The sequence below is a fragment of the Ranitomeya imitator genome, chromosome 10, assembly GCF_032444005.1.
Source record: "Ranitomeya imitator isolate aRanImi1 chromosome 10, aRanImi1.pri, whole genome shotgun sequence".
NCBI lineage: Eukaryota > Metazoa > Chordata > Amphibia > Anura > Dendrobatidae > Ranitomeya > Ranitomeya imitator.
This window is the reverse complement of record NC_091291.1, coordinates 8,427,155-8,454,217: the sequence shown is the minus strand read 5'-3', so window position 1 is coordinate 8,454,217 and position 27,063 is coordinate 8,427,155. Positions and strand designations below refer to the sequence as shown.

At 40.2% G+C, this 27,063-nt stretch overlaps 1 protein-coding gene across 1 annotated transcript; it reads left to right on the top strand.

Annotated features, from left to right (window-relative positions):
- On the top strand, window positions 1-25,032 carry NFKBID (NFKB inhibitor delta). Its single transcript, XM_069741202.1, has 12 exons — window positions 1-31; window positions 6,562-6,638; window positions 6,885-6,921; window positions 14,224-14,426; window positions 14,631-14,848; window positions 15,034-15,139; window positions 16,406-16,552; window positions 21,586-21,643; window positions 22,731-22,882; window positions 23,217-23,333; window positions 24,426-24,590; window positions 24,964-25,032. The coding sequence occupies exons 1-12, from the start codon at window positions 1-3 to the stop codon at window positions 25,030-25,032; spliced, it is 1,380 nt and encodes a 459-aa protein (XP_069597303.1).
- The last annotated feature ends 2,031 nt before the right edge of the window (window positions 25,033-27,063 follow it).

Sequence of the window (27,063 nt, the reverse complement as noted above, 5' to 3'; positions counted from 1 at the left end):
ATGAGCTCTCCTCCAGCCTCCGCCTCTAGAGGTATGTGCGACAGACGGGGGCAAATCATAGAGTAAATGTAGAACATGTGATATCATTATTAGGAAGAAAAATCAGGAAAAGAAGAATAGATATAGAGTTGTAACAATAAAAATAATTCATAGAAATGTAAATAAAAATGATACTGAAAATATAACTGATTTCCTAATACTGATGGACATAGCAATGATTATATGGTGGGGTGATTGTTATTACATGTATTGTTATTTTTCTGTTGTTTTAGCATTATATATTGTATTATTTTCACTTCTTATTCGAATGACATTTTGTCAATCAATAATTACAAATTCCACGCTGTCAATAGAAATGATTTTACACCAACTAAATGGAAGAATAGCGCTGAAGAAATATTTATAATACTCAGATATTAAGTGATACTTTTAATTAATGATACACTTATGATACAGCAACATTGTGACATCACCGCTGAGTGTATGGTGTCACGTGTGTCAGCTCGTGAAATATCCTGGGTAGTTTATGGTGCACGTGGATTTTTTCATCACTAATAATCACTTTTGTGAGTGTGAATTGTGGCACGTACTTTCGTGAAAAAAAAAATTTGTTTTTACTGCTGTTATGATTTTTTTCTTATTAGAGAGATAATAGATAATAAATAATTGATAGATAAGTAGATAGATGATTGACAGATGATAGATAATAGATAGTGATAGATAATAGATAGATAGATAATAAATAGTGATAGATAATAGATAGATAGATAGTGATAGATGATAGATAGATAGATAGATAGATGATAGATAGATAAAAAATAGTCATAGATAATAGATAGATAACAGATAGATAATAGTGATAGATAATAAATAGATAATAGATAGTGATAGATAATAGATAGTGATAGATAACAGATAGATAATAGATAGATTATATATAATAGATAATAGATAGATAATAGATAGATAGATGATAGATAATAGATAGATAATAGATAGATAATAGATAGATAGATGATAGATAATAGATAGATAATAGATAGATAATAGATAGATAATAGACAGATAATAGATAGATGATATATAATAGATGATAGATAGATAATAGATAGATAGATGATATATAATAGATAGATAATAGATAGATTATAGATAGATAGATAGATGATAGATAATAGATAGCTAGATGATAGATAATAGATAGATGATAGATAATAGATAGATAGATAGATGATAGATAATAGATAGATACATAGCATTCGTGATCTCATGGTCTGGTGTGGATTTCCCAAACATTGAGTCACTGGTGGGGATTCCTCTCTATGCTCCGGTGACAGCTGCGGCCGCCCACAGACATCTCCTTCGTCACCACAGAGTCACACAATGAGCGACAACGCAGGGAGAAATGAAACCGGGTCCCTGACAGACAGCCGGCACCTGCGGCCTATGTCCCCAGCCCAGGTGTGAGCGCCGCTCGCTGCAGATGACGCTCAGATTATTTATCTGCTTCTGCTACCATATAATTACAAGCCATCCTCCCTTCTGTCTGCAGAGCTCTGGATCTGATCCTGGCTCCCACCTTCCATCTGACTCTTATTTTACTATCCGCTATGATGGCGTGCTGCGCTGCGGAGCTGGAAAGTTTCTGAACTCTTCAGAATTTTGAAAACTTCTCCAATATTTGACCTAAAACTTTATCTGGTTTTCACTCACATCCTAAAAGTAGATGAAGAATCAAATCAAAGAAGTTAATTAAAAAAAATAAATAAAGTTTAAAGGGAAATGCTCCAATATCATGAGTCTGTGATTGGTAAAAGTCTCCTTCCGCTTTATCCTTTCGTATCACGACTCTTGTATCACATTCTTTTGCTACATGAACCACGTTGTCTTAAGATTCAGTTCACGGACAGACGTTCAGACATTTTCCTTTAGAATTTTCTGGAATTGAATGCTCCATTACTTTTAGGACTTGTGTGAAAATCTGATATAGATATAGGTCAAATTTTTGCAGGAATATAGAAAATTATGAAGGGTTCACAAACTTTCAAGTGTCACTGTAGCACTGCATAGGAGTTGTATACACAAAACAAGAGGGGATTAGAAATGAAGCCTACGTTTTAATGGAAATTTATCAAATTTGCAAACGTTCCCATGCCCTTTGTATTCACCAGTTTATTAGTTCTATCTACTTGCGAGAAAGTTGGGTAACAACAGCATAGCTGCCATTTAGAGCCATAGCTCTGCTGAGAGTCATGGGGCTCTGCGGGGGTTTTTGTGTCCAGGGGCGTAACTATCATGGTTGCATAGGGTGCGACCATGACCAGGCCCGAGCAGGATTGGGGACGGCAACACCAGCGGTTATTTCAGCTGGATGTGCATTCGAGGACTCACATTCAGGTGAAATGTATTGCGGCACTGGCTCCCCGGTCCACAATACACACCACTGGCCAATCAGGAGCCGGCAGTTGACATCGGTAGGCAGCGTATAGCAGTGACATATAAACCAGGATAGAGGACATATATACCAGTGTCAGGTGGTCCTACTCCACTATCACGCAATCAATAGAGCCAGGGATGAGTGAATGAGCCCAAGAACCTTTATTACATGGAAACCAAAAGGTCCATAAAACAATCCACCACACAGAGGATAAAATAGTCCAGGACCACGGATACAGTCCAGTAATGGGATAAAAACCCTGGGAGAGGAGTCTCAATCCTCCAGCAGTAGTTTCCAGGGTAATCAGGGTTTCTTCAAATCTCTCTGGGGCCTCCAACAAAGGATCTATCTTACTGCACTCCGTGTCCTTCTCAGGCCCTCTCCTTATATCCAGGGGTATGAAGACAGTTTGGAGGGATTTCAGCCCCCACAGACCTGGGAACGATGCCTCAGAGACCAAGGCTAGTGGATGGGGTGATTTGCAGAATTTGGAGACCAGAGAGGTCATGAATGGACAGTCAGGAAATGTCAGTAGGGATTTCTCAAGAGGCATGGACACATTCAGGCTGCAGATGGTAACTGAGCAAATTCAATCATCAGACCTCGTCACACCTCTGCTTGTGACCACATGACATGGACTCTGTGCATGCTCGTGGTCGGAGGTCGCAGTATTACTATTCATGAGAACTTCTGTGGCCTTTCCTCGGTGGCCTCTGTCAGCGACTCTCCAACTCAGCAGCAATCATAGTAATCTCCGGCAGCCATGATGCAGAGGACTTTACGTCTCGTGAAAAGGAAAAACCGCACCAAACCCGACGTAAATTTCATTTCTGCTCATGTGATTTACAATAAGAACAGGGAGGAGTAATAACATTTGTGGCAAACTGAGGACACTTTTTATTTTTTTTTCATAAGAATTACGGTGTAATATCAGGGAATTCCCAGGTGCAGATCTGAATAATGATTAATACGATTATTAGCTATTTTTCACTTTTGCATCATCCCATGACTGGCATCAGACTGAGATCACTGAGGATCAGCAAGTTTTATTATTTCCTGTCAAATGAATGTTAATATTGATTATTTTTATTATTTTGATTGCAGTTTTATGCTAGTATTTCTTTATCAATGTTTTCATGTTTATTGTGCAGTTTTTATATTACTTTATCATTTTATTTTATACTTTTCCATCCCATTTTTTTATTCTTTATGATTTGGCCCTCTTTTTGATATTCTATCAAATTAATGTTGATATGTTGTTCTTTTTTTGCATTTTTATTATTGATTTAAGTGTGTGTTTTTATATTTATTGCGTATTGTTTTTTACATTGTTTTATTGCATTTGCTTATTTTATAATTTTACGTTTTTATTATATTTATTGTTTTAACCATATTTATGAAGTTCTGTAATTGTTTTTAAATTGCTTTCTCGTGGCTACTCATTTTATACTTTTGCTTTACTTTTTTATTTTTTTCTAATTTTTAGTTCTATCAAATTAATGCTAGTATGTTGGTTACTTATTTTTACATTTTTTTTTATTATTGTATTACGTATGTTTAATATTACACAGGTCAACAAAAAAAAAATTTTTTTCTGGTGTCCAAAATATTTTAATGAATTTGGGGTATTTTTGGGGTGCTGATTCTGAATATGTCATCAGTTTTGCCAGATTGGCTCAAGTTTTTGAGATTTTTGGTATCTTATTTATAGCACTTGTTGGTAAATGCGACGCATCATCTCATTAATTTCTTTGGATTAGTACTTGAACTGAGCAGTTCTCAATATAGTTTTGTGTTAATTAGTGTTCTAAAAGTTTGTTCATAGCTTGATTTTTGCACTAACTTTATGTTGTTGTCTGTTTTCCAGTGAAAAGCATGAACTCATCAAGAAGAAGTTGTCTTAACGATCCAGACTCATTCTGTTACATTTGTGGTGAATACACACTTCATCATCATCAGGTGGGGGAAGGTCAGGTAACATGGTAACCACAGGTACAGGCACATCTTCACAATGAGGGACAGGCCTTCTTGCAGATTCCATGTTAGGATACTCCCATTTTCGTTTCTTATGCTTATTGAATCCTTGCACTTGCACTGCACAGAAATAACAGTCATCATGATGATTTTTTTGCTCTCTCCACACCATTGGAACACCAAATTTGAAGCTTTTTCTTTGTCCTTTGCTCCATTTTCGTAATAATTCGATACATGCTTTGCACACTATGTGTGGTGCCCAAAACTTGTCTTGGTCCCCAAGCATAACCCCAAAATAGGCAAAATACACTTTTTTTTACGAAGTCTGTTATGTTTCTTCTATGTTTTGGCAGTGTGTATTCACCACAAATGTAACAGAATGAGTCTGGATCGTTAAGACAACTTCTTCTTGATGAGTTCATGCTTTTCACTGGAAAACAGACAACAACATAAAGTAAAGGTACCTTCACACTAAACGATATCGCTAGCAATCCGTGACGTTGCAGCGTCCTGGCTAGCGATATCGTTTAGTTTGACACACAGCAGCGATCAGAATCCTGCTGTGACATCGCTGGTCGGGGCTAGAGGGCCAGACCTTTCTTTGGTCGCTGGCTCTCCCGCTGACATCGCTGAATCGGCGTGTGTGACACCGATTCAGCGATGTCTTCGCTGGTAACCAGGGTAAACATCGGGTAACTAAGCGCAGGGCCGCGCTTAGTAACCCGATGTTTACCCTGGTTACCATCCTAAAAGTAAAAAAACCAAACAGTACATACTTACCTACAGCCGTCTGTCCTCCAGCGCTGTGCTCTGCACTCCTCCTGTACTGGCTGTGAGCGTCGGTCAGCCGGAAAGCAGAGCGGTGACGTCACCGCTCTGCTTTCCGGCCGCTGTGCTCACACAGACAGTACAGGAGGAGTGCAGAGCACAGCGCTGGAGGACAGACGGCTGTAGGTAAGTATGTACTGTTTGTTTTTTTTACTTTTAGGATGGTAACCATGGTAAACATCGGGTTACTAAGCGCGGCCCTGCGCTTAGTTACCCGATGTTTACCCTGGTTACCGGCATAGTTGGTCGCTGGAGAGCGGTCTGTGTGACAGCTCTCCAGCGACCAAACAGCGACGCTGCAGCGATCCGGATCGTTGTCGGTATCGCTGCAGCGTCGCTTAATGTGAAGGGGCCTTTAGTGCAAAAATCAAGCTATGAACAAACTTTTAGAACACTAATTAACACAAAACTATATTGAGAACTGCTCAGTTCAAGTACTAATCCAAAGAAATTAATGAGATGATGCGTCGCATTTACCAACAAGTGCTATAAATAAGATACCAAAAATCTCAAAAACTTGAGCCAATCTGGCAAAACTGATAGCATATTCAGAATCAGCACCCCAAAGTTACCCTAAATTCGATGAAATATCTTTGGCACCAAAAATGCTGTTGACCAGTGTATTGATTGTATTTTTTATATTGTTTTATTGCATCTGCATATTTTACTTTTTTATCTCTTTTTTTTAAGTTCTACCAGATTAATGCTAATATATTGATTATATAATTTTGCTACTTTTTTAAAAAAAATTTAAGCATCAGAATTTTAGATTTTTATTGTGCGGGTTTTTTTTTTTATGTTTCTCTGTATCAGCTTATTTTATACTTTTTACCTTTTTTCAACCATATTTGTGATATTCTATCAAATTAATGTTAATATCTTGATTATTTTTGCTTTTATTATTAGCTTATATATCAGCATTTTAGAGTTTTATTGTATATTGTTTTTATTTTGTTGTATCTGCTTATTTTCCATTTTCTTGTTTGTGTTTTTACAGTATTTTGAGGTCACATATACAGTATGTGAAAAATATAAAAAATAATTTTTAGAAAACTATCAGCTAATTATGGGCAAATTTCATTGTATGTAACAAATATTGACCAGGTATATGAGTAAAGGTTGACGCCTAATACCTGACATAGCACTTTAGCAGGAAACCGAAAAATATGTCACTGTCCGGTATAAAAGTTATAAGGGAAGAATCAGTCGGCCATATAACTCCGATGAGGATCGCAACGCAATGCTCGGACTGGCCGGCAGCTCTCCCCACCAGTATCTGACAGCGTGTAATGTATTTTTCTTGCATTTTCACACCATTATAGACTGCAGGCCGTACTGTTCCCCTCCACAAACGGTTAAACAGCTTCTCGAGCAGAAACGACAGCACAACCCCGGCCAGGTAACTAGTGAAAATGGATTCTAATGAAATCCACAATTAACCCCTTTCTGTACATGCACATCACACGCCCGGTTCCAGACTCTTTACCTTGTGAATGATACATATCTGCCAGAAACAGCAGCAACCTGAGCTCGCTCCAATCGCTGCTGCTTAAACTTTTCAGTCCAGGACTATTGATCGGATCGTCCTCTCCCTGTCTGTTATGTATCAGCCGAGCAGCTACAATGTTGTCTTATCGTTCTCTAGGTATCTGCATCTCTGGTGGATTATCAGCCGGATCCAGGTGCGTCCTCTCTTCCTATAATTCACAGATTTATTTTTTTTAAAAAGACAATTGTACAAGTTACTAATATTTTATACAGAGGAGTCGCTGTCACTTTCGTATCTTCTGCTGATTCTGCGCCCAAATCTGCAGAAGTTTTTGTTGTAGCTGAGTCTGAAGGACAGACACCCTGACAAAAAAGATGATGCCACGAAAATGACACAATGTGATCTAGAACCAGAAGCTTCAGATTATCTCTGTACCCTGAAATATACTGTAATACTCAAGAGCTGCGCTCACAATTCTGAAGCTTCAAAACTGAAGTCCCCCCAACATCGCCATATAACTGAGGATCAGTAATGTAATGTATGTTCACAGTGACTGCACCAGCAGAATAGTGAGTGCAGCTCTGGAGTATAATACAGGATGTAACTCAGGATCAGTAATGTAATGTATGTACACAATGACTGCACCAGCAGAATAGTGAGTTCAGCTCTGGAGTATAATACAGGATGTAACTCAGGATCAGTAATGTAATGTGTGTACACAGTGACTGCACCAGCAGAATAGTGAGTGCAGCTCTGGAGTATAATACAGGAGGTAACTCAGGATTAGTAATATAATGTATGTACACAGTGACTGCACCAGCAGAATAGTGAGTGCAGCTCTGGAGGATAATACAGGAGGTAACTCAGGATCAGTAATGTAATGTATGTACACAGTGACTGCACCAGCAGAATAGTGAGTGCAGCTCTGGAGTATAATACAGGATGTAACTCAGGATCAGTAATGTAATGTATGTACACAGTGACTTCACCAGCAGAATAGTGAGTGCAGCTCTGGAGTATAATACAGGATGTAACTCAGGATCAGTAATGTAATGTATGTACACAGTGACTTCACCAGCAGAATAGTGAGTGCAGCTCTGGAGTATAATACAGGATGTAACTCAGGATCAGTAATGTATGTACACAGTGACGGCACCAGCAGAATAGTGAGTGCAGCTCTGGGGTATAATACAGGATGTAACTCAGGATCAGTAATGTAATGTATGTACACAGTGACTGCACCAGCAGAATAGTGAGTGTAGCTCTGGAGTATAATACAGGATGTAACTCAGGATCAGTAATGTAATGTATGTACACAATGACTGCACCAGCAGAATAGTGAGTGCAGCTCTGGAGTATAATACAGGATGTAACTCAGGATCAGTAATGTAATGTATGCACACAGTGATTGCACCAGCAGAATAGTGAGTGCAACTCTGGAGTATAATACAGGATGTAACTCAGGATCAGTAATGTATGTACACAATGACTGCAACAGCAGAATAGTGAGTTCAGCTCTGGAGTATAATACAGGATGTAACTCAGGATTAGTAATGTAATGTATGTACACAGTGACTGCACCAGCAGAATAGTGAGTGCAGCTCTGGAGTATAATACAGGATGTAATTCAGGATCAGTAATGTAATGTATGTACCCAGTGACTGCACCAGCAGAATAGTGAGTGCAGCTCTGGGGTATAATACAGGATGTAACACACGATCAGTAATGTAATGTATGTGCACAGTGACTGCACCAGCAGAATAGTGAGTGCAGCTCTGGAGTATAATACAGGATGTAACTCAGGATCAGTAATAATAATAATAATAATAATAATAATCTTTATTTATATAGCGCCAACATATTCCGCAGCGCTTTACAGTTTAACAGTTTCAAACACAAAAGTCATAAGTAACAACGTTAACAATACAATAATTAAAGCAAAATAAGCCGCCCCTGCTCGTGAGAGCTTACAATCTACAATGAGGTGGGGGAGATACAAAGTACAGGTGTGTATTTACAATGATGTATTTACAATCATGGTCCGGCCATCTTCAGGGGTTGGGGAATAGATGGGGATAGTGAATGGGCTACACACAAACATAACATAACTTTGATTAGTGAACGTGATAGGCCGCTCTGAACAAATGTGTTTTGAGCGAGCGCCTAAAACTATGCAAATTATGGATGGTCCTAATATCTTGGGGTAGAGCATTCCAGAGGATTGGCGCAGCACGGGAGAAGTCTTGGAGTCGGGAGTGGGAGGTACGGATTAGTGCAGAGGTTAGCCGAAAGTCATTTGCAGAGCGCAGTGGTCTGTTAGGCTGATAGACAGAAATGAGGGAGGAGATGTAAGGGGGTGCCGCACTGTGGAGAGCTTTGTGGGTGAGAACAAGTACTTTGAATTGTATCCTGTAATGAATGGGCAGCCAGTGTAACGACTGGCGAAGAGCGGACGCGTCCGAGTAATGTATGTACACAGTGACTGCACCAGCAGAATAGTGAGTGCAGCTCTGGGGTATAATACAGGATGTAACTCAGGATCAGTAAAGTAATGTATGTACACAGTGACTGCACCAGCAGAATAGTAAGTGCAGCTCTGGAGTATAATACAGGATGTAACTCAGGATCGGTAATGTAATGTATGTACACAGTGACTGCACCAGCAGAATAGTGAGTGCAGCTCTGGAGTATAATACAGGATGTAACTCAGGATCAGTAATGTAATGTATGTACACAGTGACTGCACCAGCAGAATAGTGAGTGCAGCTCTGGAGTATAACACAGGATGTAACTCAGGATCAGTAATGTAATGTATGTACACAGTGACTGCACCAGCAGAATAGTGAGTGCAGCTCTAGTATAATACAGGATGTAATTCAGGATCAGTAATGTATGTACACAGTGACTGCTCCAGCAGAATAGTGAGTGCAGCTCTGGAGTATAATACAGGAGGTAACTCAGGATCAGTAATGTAATGTATGTACACAGTGACTGCACCAGCAGAATAGTGAGTGCAGCTCTGGAGTATAATACAGGATGTAACTCAGGATCAGTAATGTATGTACACAGTGACTGCACCAGCAGAATAGTGAGTGCAGCTCTAGTATAATACAGGATGTAATTCAGGATCAGTAATGTATGTACACAGTGACTGCTCCAGCAGAATAGTGAGTGCAGCTCTGGAGTATAATACAGGAGGTAACTCAGGATCAGTAATGTAATGTATGTACACAGTGACTGCACCAGCAGAATAGTGAGTGCAGCTCTGGAGTATAATACAGGATGTAACTCAGGATCAGTAATGTAATGTATGTACACAGTGACTGCACCAGCAGAATAGTGAGTGCAGCTCTAGTATAATACAGGATGTAATTCAGGATCAGTAATGTATGTACACAATGACTGCTCCAGCAGAATAGTGAGTGCAGCTCTGGAGTATAATACAGGAGGTAACTCAGGATCAGTAATGTAATGTATGTACACAGTGACTGCACCAGCAGAATAGTGAGTGCAGCTCTGGAGTATAATACAGGATGTAATTCAGGATCAGTAATGTAATGTATGTAACATAGTAACATAGTAACATAGTAACATAGTTAGTAAGGCCGAAAAAAGACATTTGTCCATCCAGTTCAGCCTATATTCCATCATAATAAATCCCCAGATCTACGTCCTTCTACAGAACCTAATTGTATGATACAATATTGTTCTGCTCCAGGAAGACATCCAGGCCTCTCTTGAACCCCTCGACTGAGTTCGCCATCACCACCTCCTCAGGCAAGCAATTCCAGATTCTCACTGCCCTAACAGTAAAGAATCCTCTTCTATGTTGGTGGAAAAACCTTCTCTCCTCCAGACGCAAAGAATGCCCCCTTGTGCCCGTCACCTTCCTTGGTATAAACAGATCCTCAGCGAGATATTTGTATTGTCCCCTTATATACTTATACATGGTTATTAGATCGCCCCTCAGTCGTCTTTTTTCTAGACTAAATAATCCTAATTTCGCTAATCTATCTGGGTATTGTAGTTCTCCCATCCCCTTTATTAATTTTGTTGCCCTCCTTTGTACTCTCTCTAGTTCCATTATATCCTTCCTGAGCACCGGTGCCCAAAACTGGACACAGTACTCCATGTGCGGTCTAACTAGGGATTTGTACAGAGGCAGTATAATGCTCTCATCATGTGTATCCAGACCTCTTTTAATGCACCCCATGATCCTGTTTGCCTTGGCAGCTGCTGCCTGGCACTGGCTGCTCCAGGTAAGTTTATCATTAACTAGGATCCCCAAGTCCTTCTCCCTGTCAGATTTACCCAGTGGTTTCCCGTTCAGTGTGTAATGGTGATATTGATTCCTTCTTCCCATGTGTATAACCTTACATTTATCATTGTTAAACCTCATCTGCCACCTTTCAGCCCAAGTTTCCAACTTATCCAGATCCATCTGTAGCAGAATACTATCTTCTCTTGTATTAACTGCTTTACATAGTTTTGTATCATCTGCAAATATCGATATTTTACTGTGTAAACCTTCTACCAGATCATTAATGAATATGTTGAAGAGAACAGGTCCCAATACTGACCCCTGCGGTACCCCACTGGTCACAGCGACCCAGTTAGAGACTATACCATTTATAACCACCCTCTGCTTTCTATCACTAAGCCAGTTACTAACCCATTTACACACATTTTCCCCCAGACCAAGCATTCTCATTTTGTGTACCAACCTCTTGTGCGGCACGGTATCAAACGCTTTGGAAAAATCGAGATATACCACGTCCAATGACTCACCGTGGTCCAGCCTATAGCTTACCTCTTCATAAAAACTGATTAGATTGGTTTGACAGGAGCGATTTCTCATAAACCCATGCTGATATGGAGTTAAACAGTTATTCTCATTGAGATAATCCAGAATAACATCCCTCAGAAACCCTTCAAATATTTTACCAACAATAGAGGTTAGACTTACTGGCCTATAATTTCCAGGTTCACTTTTAGAGCCCTTTTTGAATATTGGCACCACATTTGCTATGCGCCAGTCCTGCGGAACAGACCCTGTCGCTATAGAGTCACTAAAAATAAGAAATAATGGTTTATCTATTACATTACTTAGTTCTCTTAGTACTCGTGGGTGTATGCCATCCGGACCCGGAGATTTATCTATTTTAATCTTATTTAGCCGGTTTCGCACCTCTTCTTGGGTTAGATTGGTGACCCTTAATATAGGGTTTTCATTGTTTCTTGGGATTTCACCTAGCATTTCATTTTCCACCGTGAATACCGTGGAGAAGAAGGTGTTTAATATGTTAGCTTTTTCCTCGTCATCTACAACCATTCTTTCCTCACTATTTTTTAAGGGGCCTACATTTTCAGTTTTTATTCTTTTACTATTGATATAGTTGAAGAACAGTTTGGGATTAGTTTTACTCTCCTTAGCAATGTGCTTCTCTGTTTCCTTTTTGGCAGCTTTAATTAGTTTTTTAGATAAAGTATTTTTCTCCCTATAGTTTTTTAGAGCTTCAATGGTGCCATCCTGCTTTAGCAGTGCAAATGCTTTCTTTTTACTGTTAATTGCCTGTCTTACTTCTTTGTTTAGCCACATTGGGTTTTTCCTATTTCTAGTCCTTTTATTCCCACAAGGTATAAACCGCTTACACTGCCTATTTAGGATGTTCTTAAACATTTCCCATTTATTATCTGTATTCTCATTTCTGAGGATATTGTCCCAGTCTACCAGATTAAGGGCATCTCTAAGCTGTTCAAACTTTGCCTTCCTAAAGTTCAGTGTTTTTGTGACTCCCTGACAAGTCCCCCTAGTGAAAGACAGGTGAAACTGTACAATATTGTGGTCGCTATTTCCTAAATGCCCAACCACCTGCAGATTTGTTATTCTGTCAGGTCTATTAGATAGTATTAGGTCTAAAAGTGCTGCTCCTCTGGTTGGATTCTGCACCAATTGTGAAAGATAATTTTTCTTGGTTATTAGCAGAAACCTGTTGCCTTTATGGGTTTCACAGGTTTCTGTTTCCCAGTTAATATCCGGGTAGTTAAAGTCCCCCATAACCAGGACCTCATTATGGGTTGCAGCTTCATCTATCTGCTTTAGAAGTAGACTTTCCATGGTTTCTGTTATATTTGGGGGTTTGTAACAGACCCCAATGAGAATTTTGTTACCATTTTTCCCTCCATGAATTTCAACCCATATGGACTCGACATCCTCATTCCCTTCGCTAATATCCTCCCTTAAAGTGGACTTTAGACAAGACTTTACATAGAGACAAACCCCTCCTCCTCTCCGATTTTTACGATCCTTTCTAAACAGACTGTAACCCTGTAAGTTAACTGCCCAGTCATAGCTTTCATCTAACCATGTCTCGGTTATTCCCACTATGTCAAAGTTACCTGTAGATATTTCTGCTTCTAGTTCTTCTGCTTCTAGTTCTAGTCACTGTACCCAGTGACTGCACCAGCAGAATAGTGAGTGCAGCTCTGGGGTATAATACAGGATGTAACACACGATCAGTAATGTAATGTATGTACAGAGTGACTGCACCAGCAGAATAGTGAGTGCAGCTCTAGTATAATACAGGATGTAATTCAGGATCAGTAATGTATGTACACAGTGACTGCTCCAGCAGAATAGTGAGTGCAGCTCTGGAGTATAATACAGGATGTAACTCAGGATCAGTAATGTATGTACACAGTGACTGCACCAGCAGAATAGTGAGTGCAGCTCTGGGGTATAATACAGGATGTAACTCAGGATCAGTAATGTAATGTATGTACACAGTGACTGCACCAGCAGAATAGTGAGTGCAGCTCTGGAGTATAATACAGGAGGTAACTCAGGATCAGTAATGTAATGTATGTACACAGTGACTGCACCAGCAGAATAGTGAGTGCAGCTCTGGAGTATAATACAGGATGTAATTCAGGATCAGTAATGTAATGTATGTACCCAGTGACTGCACCAGCAGAATAGTGAGTGCAGCTCTGGGGTATAATACAGGATGTAACACACGATCAGTAATGTAATGTATGTACAGAGTGACTGCACCAGCAGAATAGTGAGTGCAGCTCTGGAGTATAATACAGGATGTAATTCAGGATCAGTAATGTATGTACACAGTGACTGCTCCAGCAGAATAGTGAGTGCAGCTCTGGAGTATAATACAGGATGTAACTCAGGATCAGTAATGTATGTACACAGTGACTGCACCAGCAGAATAGTGAGTGCAGCTCTGGGGTATAATACAGGATGTAACTCAGGATCAGTAATGTAATGTATGTACACAGTGACTGCACCACCAGAATAGTGAGTGCAGCTCTGGAGTATAGTACAGGATGTAACACACAATCAGTACAGTTAGGTGTGTCTCCTAGGTTACATTCTTTTTTACTTTCTCTTATTGACATCCCTTCTCTCCATTATCTTTATCATCATGTATTTCTTATGGTGTCACCGTAGACCCGAACGCTTTGCATGCTCTTATTTCAGGCTCGGTCGGTCCTCCGTCTTTCCTCCATGACGGCTCCAGCCATCAGAATGATGACTCCATTGTGTTCCACAGAGCAGCTCCTCACTACACCTACTCTCCGCTGGAGGACCTGTATGTCTCCAGGCCTGGCCCGATGTACAGCCACGAAGATGGATATGAGACAGGGAAGACCGACACTCCTGCCGCAGACATGGACGTAGGGGTGAGAGGTGCTGCTGTAGCGACAGGGAGGACACATCTGGCTCAGCCGGCCCTCCGGAGCCCTCCTCATAGTTTGGTAGATCTAGATGTATACACTTGGTGTTCTCCCATATACTTAGTGTCCTAATATGAAACCCTTCCCAGCAATGGTGACATTTTACTTGTAATAGATAAATATATGTAATATTCTGGTTTTCTTGCTAAGGTTGCCTCTCCAGGCTCGTACATGGCCACTTTTGCCCACAATCCATCCTGGATGGGACACAGTTCAGGGACTTGTTCTACCACCAGAGCTGACACTTTTCTGAGGATGTCGGGATTTGTGGTTCCAGATCTGATGCCTCTAGAGCTGGAGGAAGCCAGAAGCCACATCCAGAGCATTGGTCCAGAGCAACTTCTGCATCGTGATGAGGACGGAGACACGTAAGTTGTGAGATGAGATGTCTCCTTGGGTCCTGGCTGGTGTCTAAGCCTCATGAGATATTTCCCATCATTATTTTATAATGTTCCTATTGGATCCATTTGTCAATGGGCAAAAAACTTGCAAATTCAAGATATGAAGTTTGTTTTCTTCCAAATTTTTAATTTTATTTCATAATGATCTCCAGAATCCTTCACCTCTACACAGCGAGAGGTTTGCGCTATCAATCCTACGCCGTGGCCGAGCGCTTCTTACAATATGGTCAACTGGATGCCAAGGAACATAACGGGAAGGTCAGTAGATTCTAAATATTAATTGTGGTGTAATAGAGTGCAGGGTAGAGTATGTCACCACGGAACAGAAAGACCAACTGTTGAGGGGGGTTTATTAACAGGAGCAATATTCGCCTCGCAGGGAGAAAACAGTATAATATATATTCTGATAAAATAACTGTGCAAATATATGAGAAGCATTTTAAGTTCCCAGACAGTCAAACAGTATAACGGTAGTAAACGGAAATTCTTGGGAAAACACTTATCAGTCTGATAGGCGCCGAGAAACAGCGGCACTTGTCGTCCCTCTGTTATCCGTGGGCTGTGTAGTCTCTAGCAACCCGCAATCTGGGGTTTAAGTGGTTACTGTGGTGGGCAGAGATGCTAGGAAACGGGGTCCCCTGTGCTCTGAGTCTTTTGCTTCAATAGTGCAGCCTATCCCGGGATAACGATGCTCAGTCTATTATTGGGTCTCTCAACAGGAATCAGGGGCTCTGCACTAATACCGTGGGTACTAGGGGCCACTGTCTCTGCACGGGTCACTGTCTCTGCATGGGCCACTGTCTCTGCACGAGTCACTGTCTCTGCATGGATCACTGTCTCTGCACGGGTCACTGTCTCTGCACAGGCATCAGGGCGCACCTCTCCAGAGTCCGTTTTCATGTACTCACAAGATGCAGTCTTTCTGGACAATCTCCCTATATCAGTCCTCCGACCGGGAGCTCGCTCTCTCTTCCCTGGAGCGCAGCTGCGTGCTGTTCTGGCCGCTGTATCCGCTGCTCTCCCTGCTGCGCCCGCTGCTCTCTCTGCTGCACACGCTGCTCTCTCTCCAGTACACGCTGCTCTAGCCCTGGAACGCGCACCCTTTTTCTCCCTCAGTCGGCTTCCTTCCTGTCCGTATATCTGCCCCCAGGGAAACCTGCTGCACAGCTAAGTGGTTCCAGGCACGGAGCAGAGAAGGTAACCCCCTTACAGTGGCTTGGCTTTTTATCATCTCAACCCTGTCTCCCTGGGTTTAGGTCGGGGTGTACCCATTGTACTCTCATCCATTGTTCGGGAAAGCAAAATAATCCATCTAATTTCAAAGATGAATCCAACCAGTGGATTTTTCCTATGTGTCTTCTATTTGGATGAATGCTTTGGACATTTTTCATCTAGAAATAGCAAATAGACTACATTCTGGCAGCGATCGAGTTAGAAAGTTTTATGGAGAACTTTTGTAGGCTCCTAGAAATGTTCAATCATGGTTGCCCAATGACCTAAAGTCATCTTTTCTTTCCTCCTCAGTCTCCCCTGCTGGTGGCAGTGGCGGCCAACCAGCCCGAGATTGTCTACGACCTCCTGACACTTGGTGCAGATGTCAATGCTTCCGACAGGAAAGGGCAGACCGCTCTTCATGTCGCGGGGACATATGGACTGTCTGATGTCCTCAGGGTAAACCCGTTTCCTGAAATTCTCTCGTTAAGGAATCCATGAGTCGACATCTCTTTGGTCGTGTGGTCTCCACTCTGTGCATCCTCATTCTCTAGAAAAGACTGGTGACAACCATCAAAATTAAGCATTGGCTGCCATATTGGTTATCTCCAAACTTTCCTAAAATCAGATATCGAAAATATCAGAGGAGACGACACCAGGGCTTATGTTAATTTATACGCTATGTAGACTCTTGTCCCATGGTCTTTGTTGGAATAAGTTTAAATGCAACAACTCCATTCCTGTTGTAGTCTGCATTGAATGTCTATGAGTGTTCATTTGTCAGCTATGCTGTGATTGTTAAAGTTTGTACAAAAAGGTCAGAGGACTCTCACTGATTGCATCATTCTGCTGCTGTTTCCTTCACAGAGAGACATGTGTTACATGGACTAGATTATATCGGTAGTTACTGTCAAAGCTTTCTTATTTTGTTCCAGTTCAAGCTGCATATATTAAACACAGTTTGCCTTACGTTGGATTCTGCTGCTTATATGAAGTAACACGCGCTGCTGTGGTAATACTCCGGCTAACAGGTTATGGGCCCAGCCACCGGAAAGTAAATGGTAAAAAGCCCAGTCACCGGAATAAGCAGCGAGCCAAGCGCAGACAGCACAGAGGAACCCCCGGAATACAAGGACACCGGAACGCAAAGGTACCGCAGTGTACAGAGCACCGGACAGCGCAGCTTAAAGGGCCAGTAACAAAAAAAAAAAGGTACAAGAGACAAGAATGTCTACAGAAAGGAATGCAGTGAAGTACACAGTGCCAAGTCTCACAAATCACAATTACAGCTCCTGGAAATTCAAGGTAAAGATGTTACTTATAAGAGAGGGTACATGGAAATGTATTGAACAGCCTGTGCCTGACCCAGTACCGGGTGATTGGCTAGAGACTGATCAGAAAGCACAAAGCACTATTTCCCTCAGCATAGATGATAACCAGATTGTACATGTATGCAAATGTGATACTGCAAAGAAAATGTGGGAAGAATTACAGAAAGTGCATGAAAGGTCAAATCTCAGCAATAAGCTATATCTTATGAGAAAGCTGTATCAGTCTAAATTAAGTGATGGCCAGCATATGCAGGACTATATCAGAAACACCCTAGAGATTGTGGAGCGCCTAAGGGGTATTGGTGAAGAAATTAAAGATTTTCATGTTGCTGCATTACTATTAAGTGGTCTTCCAGAAAGTTATGACACGCTTGTGACTGCATTAGATGCCAGACCAGATGATGAACTCACACTAGAATATGTGAAAGGGAAACTTGCAGATGAATACAAGAGAAAGTCAGAGACTATTAGCAATAATATATGCAAAGCAGAAGCAGCATTAAAGACACAGTACTTTTCTAAAGCTCAGAGTCATTTAAAGGAAACTCGTGAATGTTTTGTCTGTAAAAAGCCTGGTCACCTTAAAGCAGACTGCAGAGTGTGGAAAGCAAGAATGAATCAGTTTAAAAAGCAGGACAGTCATCAAAAGGTTAAAACAGCTGTAAAGAAGGAAGATGCATGTATTGCGACTGCATTTGGGGTCAGCACAAGCCCATATGCAAACCATGTTTGGTGTATTGACTCTGGAGCGACTGCTCACATGACACGTGATAAAGATTTCTTCATTAATCTAGATGAAAGCAAGTCTGAAAAGGTAATTTTAGCTAATGGTCACTATATGACATCAGAAGGAATAGGAGATGGTTATCTCCATTGTCAAGTTCAATCCTCAGCACAAGTCAGAAAAATCCCAGTTAAAGACGTGCTGTATGTTCCCAAACTTGAAAGTAACCTTTTATCTGTAAAGAAGCTTGCACAACAGGGAAATATAGTTACATTTAAGGATGACAGATGCATCATTTCAAAGAAGGGTCATACCCTTGCCGAAGGAAAAATCAAAGATGAACTTTATCAGCTGAAATGCAATGAAACTGTTTACAGTGCTAGACAAGATTTTCATAAGGACTGTATTCATGTGTGGCACAGACGCCTAGGCCACAGAGATCCAGAAGCAGTAAAGAAACTAGCTCAACTTGCAAATGGTATTGCAATCAACCAGTGTAATCAAACAATGAAGTGCACAAGTTGCCTAAAAGGGAAAATGTCCAGAAAATCGTTTCCTAAAGTAAGCACTACTAAATCTGCACAGATACTGGATTTGATACATACAGATGTGTGTGGTCCAATGAGTGTTCTTACTCCCAGCAAGAAGAGATATTTTCTCACATTCATTGATGATTATTCCAGATATACTGTTACTTACCTACTTCAAAGTAAAGATGAAGTTCCACAGAAACTTGAAGAATATCTTGCTGCAGTTCTTAACAAATTTGGAAGAATACCAAAGGTACTGCGAGCAGATAATGGAACTGAATATACAAGTGGTAAAGTGCAAACCATCCTGAAAAAGAATGGAATCGTGTTCCAGACAACCGTTCCATACAACCCAGAGCAGAATGGCACAGCAGAGAGAAAGAACCGAACTCTTTGTGAAAGTGGAAGAAGTATGCTATTTGATGGAAACCTACCTACAACATATTGGGGAGAAGCCATCATGACTGCTACCTATCTTCAAAATCGACTGCCAAGTAAAGCTACAAGTAAAACTCCATATGAGCTATGGAACTGTGAGAAGCCCAACCTGAAGCATCTCAGGATATTCGGAAGCAAAACTTTTGTGCATGTTCCCAAAGAAAAACGTTCTAAGTGGGAATCTCATGCAAAGGAAGGAGTTCTTGTGGGGTACAGTGAAACTCAGAAAGGATACAGAATCCTGCACCCACAGACCAACACAGTAACAATCAGCAGAGATGTAGTGATTGATGAAAACTCAGTATCGCTCAAATTTCATGAGGTTACGCAAATAATTCAACCTAAGGAACAAGAATTTCAGTCAGTGATTCCAGACATTGAAGAGAATCTCAAAGAAAATACTGAAGTCTGGATATGCTCTGAAAGTACTGAAAAAGAAACAGAAGAACCAAGCCAACCTCAGGAGATCAGAAGATCAGAAAGATCAAATAAAGGAATTCCAGCTAAACGCCTTTCTTATATGGTCAGATCAATTCCAGAAGAAGAGCCACAGTCATGGCAGGAAATGCAAAAACTGCCTATTCATAAGAAGCAAAAATGGATAAAAGCTGCTGATGAAGAAATGGAATCCCTTCATAAGCTCAAAACATGGGAGCTCACAGAGCTACCTCAAGGCAAGAAAGCAATTGGATGTAAGTGGGTCTTTAAGAACAAATATGACTCCGAAGGTAATGTTCACCGTTTTAAAGCAAGATTGGTCGCAAAAGGATATTCACAAAAATATGGTGAAGATTATGATGCTACTTTTGCTCCAGTTGCCAAGCAAACTACATTCAGAACTTTATTATCCATAGCTGCTGTTCAGCAGATGAAAGTAAGACATTTTGACATCAAAACAGCCTTTCTACATGGAGACATTGAAGAAGAGCTGTACATGACTCAACCAGAAGGCTATGTTAAAAGGGGTAAAGAGAACCTTGTTTGCAGAATGCAAAAATCTCTCTACGGCCTTAAGCAATCAGCAAGAGCATGGAACACTAAGATGAACAAAGTGTTAATCGACGAAGGATTTAAAAGGTCTCAAGCGGATCCATGTTTGTATACAAAAGGTGTATCACAAGATTGGATGTATGTTATTCTATATGTGGATGATGTAATAATAGCGCATCAAGAAGAGAGAGAAATTTCAAAACTAGGTCAAATTCTGAACAAGCATTTCGAGACCAAGGACCTTGGAGATGTGACATACTATTTGGGAATCCAAATCCAGAGAGAGGAAGATGGAAGTTTTCTTCTTAATCAAAATTCTAAAATCTCCACAGTTCTAAACCAGTTTGGAATGTCAGAAGCCAAAGGCATATCAACTCCAATGGATCCATCTTACCTAAAATTGGAAGGAGAAGAAGATCTGCTACCCACAAATGACAGTTACAGACAAGCAGTGGGGGCACTTCTATACATAGCAACCACAACCCGTCCAGATATCTCAGCCACAGTGGGAATTCTCTGCCGACGTGTAAGCAAGCCACGCCAAAGAGATTGGAATGCAATTAAGAGACTTCTTCAGTATCTTAAGGCAACCCAAGAGTTAAGTCTAAAGATTTCTGCATCAGGAGATCTAATTCTCAGAGGATATGTAGATGCAGATTGGGCTGGAGACTCAAGTGATCGAAGATCAACAAGTGGTTACTTGTTCAAGTTAGGACACACTTCAATCTCATGGTCCAGTAGAAAACAAGTGTCAGTTGCATTGTCTTCTACAGAAGCAGAATATACATCAGCTGCTCATGCAAGTCAAGAGTTAATTTGGTTGAAGCAACTTTTGGAAGAATTCGGCAAACCACTAGCTGAACCAACTGTTATCTATGAGGACAACCAAGGATGTATCAAGCTCGCCAGCAGTGAAAGGATAAGTGCAAGAACAAAGCACATTGATGTTAAACATCATCACTTGCGTGACTTAGTAGAGCGTGAAGTTCTAAAGTTTGTTTACTGTGAATCTGACAAGATGTTAGCAGATGTTTTGACAAAGCCATTGTCAAGAGCCAAGTTTGAAGAATTCAGAACTGCAATGGGACTAACAGGATAAGCAGTTGTTGAGTGGGGGTGTTGGAATAAGTTTAAATGCAACAACTCCATTCCTGTTGTAGTCTGCATTGAATGTCTATGAGTGTTCATTTGTCAGCTATGCTGTGATTGTTAAAGTTTGTACAAAAAGGTCAGAGGACTCTCACTGATTGCATCATTCTGCTGCTGTTTCCTTCACAGAGAGACATGTGTTACATGGACTAGATTATATCGGTAGTTACTGTCAAAGCTTTCTTATTTTGTTCCAGTTCAAGCTGCATATATTAAACACAGTTTGCCTTACGTTGGATTCTGCTGCTTATATGAAGTAACACGCGCTGCTGTGGTAATACTCCGGCTAACAGTCTTCCATGTAATGATCCTCAGTATCTTCCTTCTCAGATGTTCCTGGCTCTTCAGCAACAGAGGAACATTGACGTGGAGGCCAGAAATTATGATGGTGAGAACAACTTGTGCCTTCTTGGGTTTACAGTATATGGTGCTTATACAGAAGCAAGAGTATATAATAGTTCCATAATGCAGGCGGAAAAAGATACACGAGGGATGGAAGAGTGTAAAGGGAATGGGAGATGGGTACATCCATAATGCGTGTCCCAGTTGGCCTTAAGACTTTTTTTCTTCCTGATCCCAAGTGCCGATCAACATTCAAAACAAGGAGTTTTCCACATGTTCAGAACTATTTGTTATATTTTTCCGATAAAACATCTAAGCCTTTTTTGACACCATAAACTGTGACTAGTTCCTGAGCTGGACTGTCGTACAGTCACCGCTTACTGTAAAGAAGCAGTTCCTGAAGTCATTATATTGTCACCACTTTTACAGTAAAGAACCAGTTCCAGAGGTCGGCACTTCATATAGTCACCGTTCTTACAGTAAATATCCTGAGGTCGAGTCATTATATTGTCACCACTTTTACAGTAAAGAACCAGTTCCAGAAGTCGGCACTTCATATAGTCACTGCTCTTACAGTAATGAACCAGCTCCTGAAGTCGGCTCCATCATGTTGTCACCACTCTTAAAATAAAGAACCAACTCCTGAAGTCAGCTATTCATGGAGTGAGCACTCTTACCGGAAATATCTAGATCCTGAGGTCACCAGCTTACATAGTACCTGCTCTTACGGTAATGAACCAGCTCCTTAAACCGGCTGATCATCTTGTCACCACTGTAGCAGTAAAGAGCCAGCTCCTGAATTCGGTTGTTCATATAGTACCTGCTCTTACAGTAAAGAACCAGCTCCTGAGGTTGGGTTTTCATATAGTTAACACTCTTACATTTAAGAATCAGATCCTGTGGTTGACTGTTCAGATATTCACCGCTCTTACTGTAAAGAACCAGCTCATGAAGATGGCTGTTTCACAGATTAATAGCTTTTTTGGTCAATAATCTTGGACCTTTTAGCACAATGTTCCTCTTCTTGAAGACACTTTCAGGCAGGATTCATTCCCCCGATAATTCTAACCTTTTTTATTTTCTTGGACTGTTAGGTTTTTATTGTAAGATGTGATTTTTCTTTTCTCCTCCAGGTCTCACCCCTCTCCACTGTGCCGTGATCTCACAGAACAATGCGTTCAAAAGCAGAAAGATCCAGAATACTCCGACCGCTTATCAGCGTGAGAGAGAGACCTCCGAGTGCATCGAACTATTGCTCCAGATGGGCGCCAGCTGCACCAGTCAGGTACCGAAAACTCACCAGATACTCAACTTTTCAGAAAGCAGAAACTTTTTGATGCTTTTTTTTTTAAGGATCCAACTGTTTTGGTAACTCATTGCCAACCAATATGTCAGCAGGGTGCTGGCGAGGCGACAGAGTTCTGTAAGGAGTTATCTCTGATCCCATCCCTGATAATGAATTGCTGTTATAATGCCAATATTCTTTTTGGACAATTTTGTAACATTTTTGGACAACTTTAGTAGTTGGTAATCTACGGGAATGATTGGAGAACTTCTTGTCCATTGAGGCGAAATCAATGAAACATTACATAAAAATTTATATTAATATCCTAAAACAGGAAATCAAGAGTAATAAGACGGTGATCCACCTGGCAGTGCAAGACGGGAATGTCCCTCTGGTGAAGTTTTTCCTTGAGATGTCTCATGCCAATCTCCCTGCACTCATCAACATGAAGGTGAGCCAACAAACTCAATACTAGAGCCTCATCCCTTGATCTTGCCCCTCAAGAACATATGATCCGTTGAGGTTGACCTTCACGATGTGGTTTACCATTGGCCACAAAGTTGAAGGAGAGGCCATAGTCATTGCACCATGACTACTTTATAGCTTTGGTCTCCAGAACGAGTGATACATCCTACTTCATTCTTGGCCCTCAAGAACATATGATCCGTTGAGGTTGACCTTCACGATGTGGTTTACCATTGGCCACCAAGTTGAAGGAGAGGCCATAGTCATTGCACCATGCCTACTTTATAGCTTTGGTCTCCAGAACAAGTGATACATCCTACTTCATTCTTAGCCCTCAAGAACATATGATCCATTGAGGTTGACCTTCATGATGTGGTTTACCATTGGCCACGTCTCCAGAACAAGTGATGCATCCTACTTCATCCTTGGCCCTCAAGAACATATGATCCGTTGAGGTTGACCTTCATGATGTGGTTTACCATTGGCCACCAAGTTGAAGGAGAGGCCATAGTCATTGCACCATGGCTACTTTATAGCTTTGGTCTCCAGAACAAGTGATACATCCTACTTCATTCTTGGCCCTCAAGCACATATGATCCTATGAGGTTGACCTTCACGATGTGGTTTACCATTGGCCACCAAGTTGAAGGAGAGGCCATAGTCATTGCACCATGGCTACTTTATAGCTTTGGTCTCCAGAACAAGTGATACATCCTACTTCATTCTTGGCCCTCAAGAACATATGATCCGTTGAGGTTGACCTTCATGATGTGATTTACCATTGGCCACCAAGATGAAGGAGAGGCCATAGTCATTGCACCAAGGCTACTTTATAGCTTTGGTCTCCAGAACAAGTGATACATCCTACTTCATTCTTAGCCATCAAGAACATATGATCCATTGAGGTTCACCTTCATGATGTGGTTTACCATTGGCCACCAAGATGATGGAGAGGCCATAGTCATTTCACCACGCCTACTTTATAGCTTTGGTCTCCAGAACAAGGGATACCTCCTACTTCATCCTAACCATACAATGTCTACTTGTCTGTAAGGTTCTGACCTCCTGTTTCTTACAGGCCCATGGAAACACGGCTTTGCACATGGCAGCCGCCTTACAACCTACTCGTTCTACTGAGCATCTGATCCAGCTTTTACTCTTCTATGGAGGAGACCCAAGCATTCGCAACCTAGAGAATGATCAGCCGGCCCACTTGGTGCCTCCTGGAGAAATTTCTGAGCAAGTACGTAACACTGAAATATCCCATTGCTGTTCTTTTGTAGATCCGATTTCCAAAAAAAGAATAGAATAAAACATGAACTAGAAGGAGGGAGAGGAGGGGGATGCAGCTGAAGTTACAAAATCATTTTTCTATGAAACAATATGAGGACAGAAGATGCTGAGCAAAAACAGAGAGAATCTGATTGCCTGATTTTTTATGCATATGTTCATAAGTATCTTGGAAGTCCCTTTTTCAGGACAATAAACCGGACCAGTCCGGAGATTTTGCTCGTAGGATTCTAACTTTTGGTATAAGGTGTATAATGGTATAATGTCATTGTCTTCCATCAATGAATGTGAATCTAATCTCCAATCATCTGTATGTTTTTCCTTAGATAAAAATGCTCCTAAAAAGAAGACGCATGATGTCATCAACCCGCAGCCAATCAGCAAATTCCTTATAGGAAACAGATCAGGCGACTATAATAGTCACAAGGTCGAGATTCTTCCACTGATGAAGAAACAACGTGAAACACAACCCCGAGAATAGAAGATCATCCCAAAGACAAACAATTACTAATCAATTTTTAGAAGAATATTTCAAGCTGCATAAGGGATAACAACACGTTATTGTCACTGTGTGAATAAGGTTATCACATATTATAGTTTCTGAGAAACTGAGTCCTACTGATAACCAGTGTGTAATAATTACCATATACAACAGGCGAGAAGAAGAGATAAGAAACAATCATTCTATAGTAAATCAGAGAAAATATAATGTATCGTAATATTAGAGATTACTAATACTATAAAATTGCCCCTAATATACAGGAATACATCAATTATAACACTGCCCCTATGTACAAGAAAATAACTACTATAATACTGCCCCTATGTACAAGAAAATAACTACTATAATACTGCCCCTATGTACAAGAATATAACTACTATAATACTGCTCCTATGTGCAAGATTATAACTATTATAATACTGCTCTTATGTACAAGAAAATAACTACTATAATACTGCCCCTATGTACAAGAATATAACTACTATAATACTGCCCCTATGTACAAGAATATAACTACTATAATACTGCCCCCTATGTACAAGAATATAACTATTATAATACTGCTCTTATGTACAAGAATATAACTATTATAATACTGCTCCTATGTACAAGAATATAACTACTATAATACTGCTCCTATGTACAAGAATATAACTACTATAATACTGCTCCTATGTACAGGAATATAACTACTATTATACTGCTCCTATGTACAAGAATATAACTACTATAATACTGCCCCTATGTACAAGAATATAACTACTATAATACTGCCCCTATGTACAAGAATATAACTACTATAATACTGCCCCTATGTACAAGAATATAACTACTATAATACTGCTCCCTATGTACAAGAATATAACTACTATAATACTGCTCCTATGTACAAGAATATAACTACTATAATACTGCTCCCTATGTACAAGAATATAACTACTATAATACTGCTCCTATGTACAAGAATATAACTACTATAATACTGCTCCTATGTACAGGAATATAACTACTATTATACTGCTCCTATGTACAAGAATATAACTACTATAATACTGCCCCTATGTACAAGAATATAACTACTATAATACTGCCCCTATGTACAAGAATATAACTACTATAATACTGCTCCTATGTACAAGAATATAACTACTATAATACTGCTCCCTATGTACAAGAATATAACTACTATAATACTGCTCCTGTGTACAAGAATATAACTACTATAATACTGCCCCTATGTACAAGAATATAACTACTATAATACTGCCCCTATGTACAAGAATATAACTACTATAATACTGCCCCTATGTACAAGAATATAACTATTATAATACTGCTCTTATGTACAAGAATATAACTACTACAATTCTGCCCTTATGTACAAGAAAATAACTACTATAATACTGCTCCTATGTACAAGAATATAACTACTATAATACTGCTCCTATGTACAAGAATATAACTACTATAATACTGCCCCTATGTACAAGAATATAACTACTATAATACTGCCCCTATGTACAAGAATATAACTATTATAATACTGCTCTTATGTACAAGAATATAACTACTATAATACTGCCCCTATGTACAAGATTATAACTACTATAATACTGCCCCTATGTACAAGATTATAACTACTATAATACTGCCCCTATGTACAAGAAAATAACTGCTATAATACTGCTCCTATGTACAAGAATATAACTACTATAATACTGCTCCTATGTACAAGAATATAACTACTATAATACTGCCCCTATGTACAAGAATATAACTACTATAATACTGCCCCTATGTGCAAGATTATAACTATTATAATACTGCTCTTATGTACAAGAAAATAACTACTATAATACTGCCCCTATGTACAAGAATATAACTACTATAATACTGCCCCTATGTACAAGAATATAACTACTAT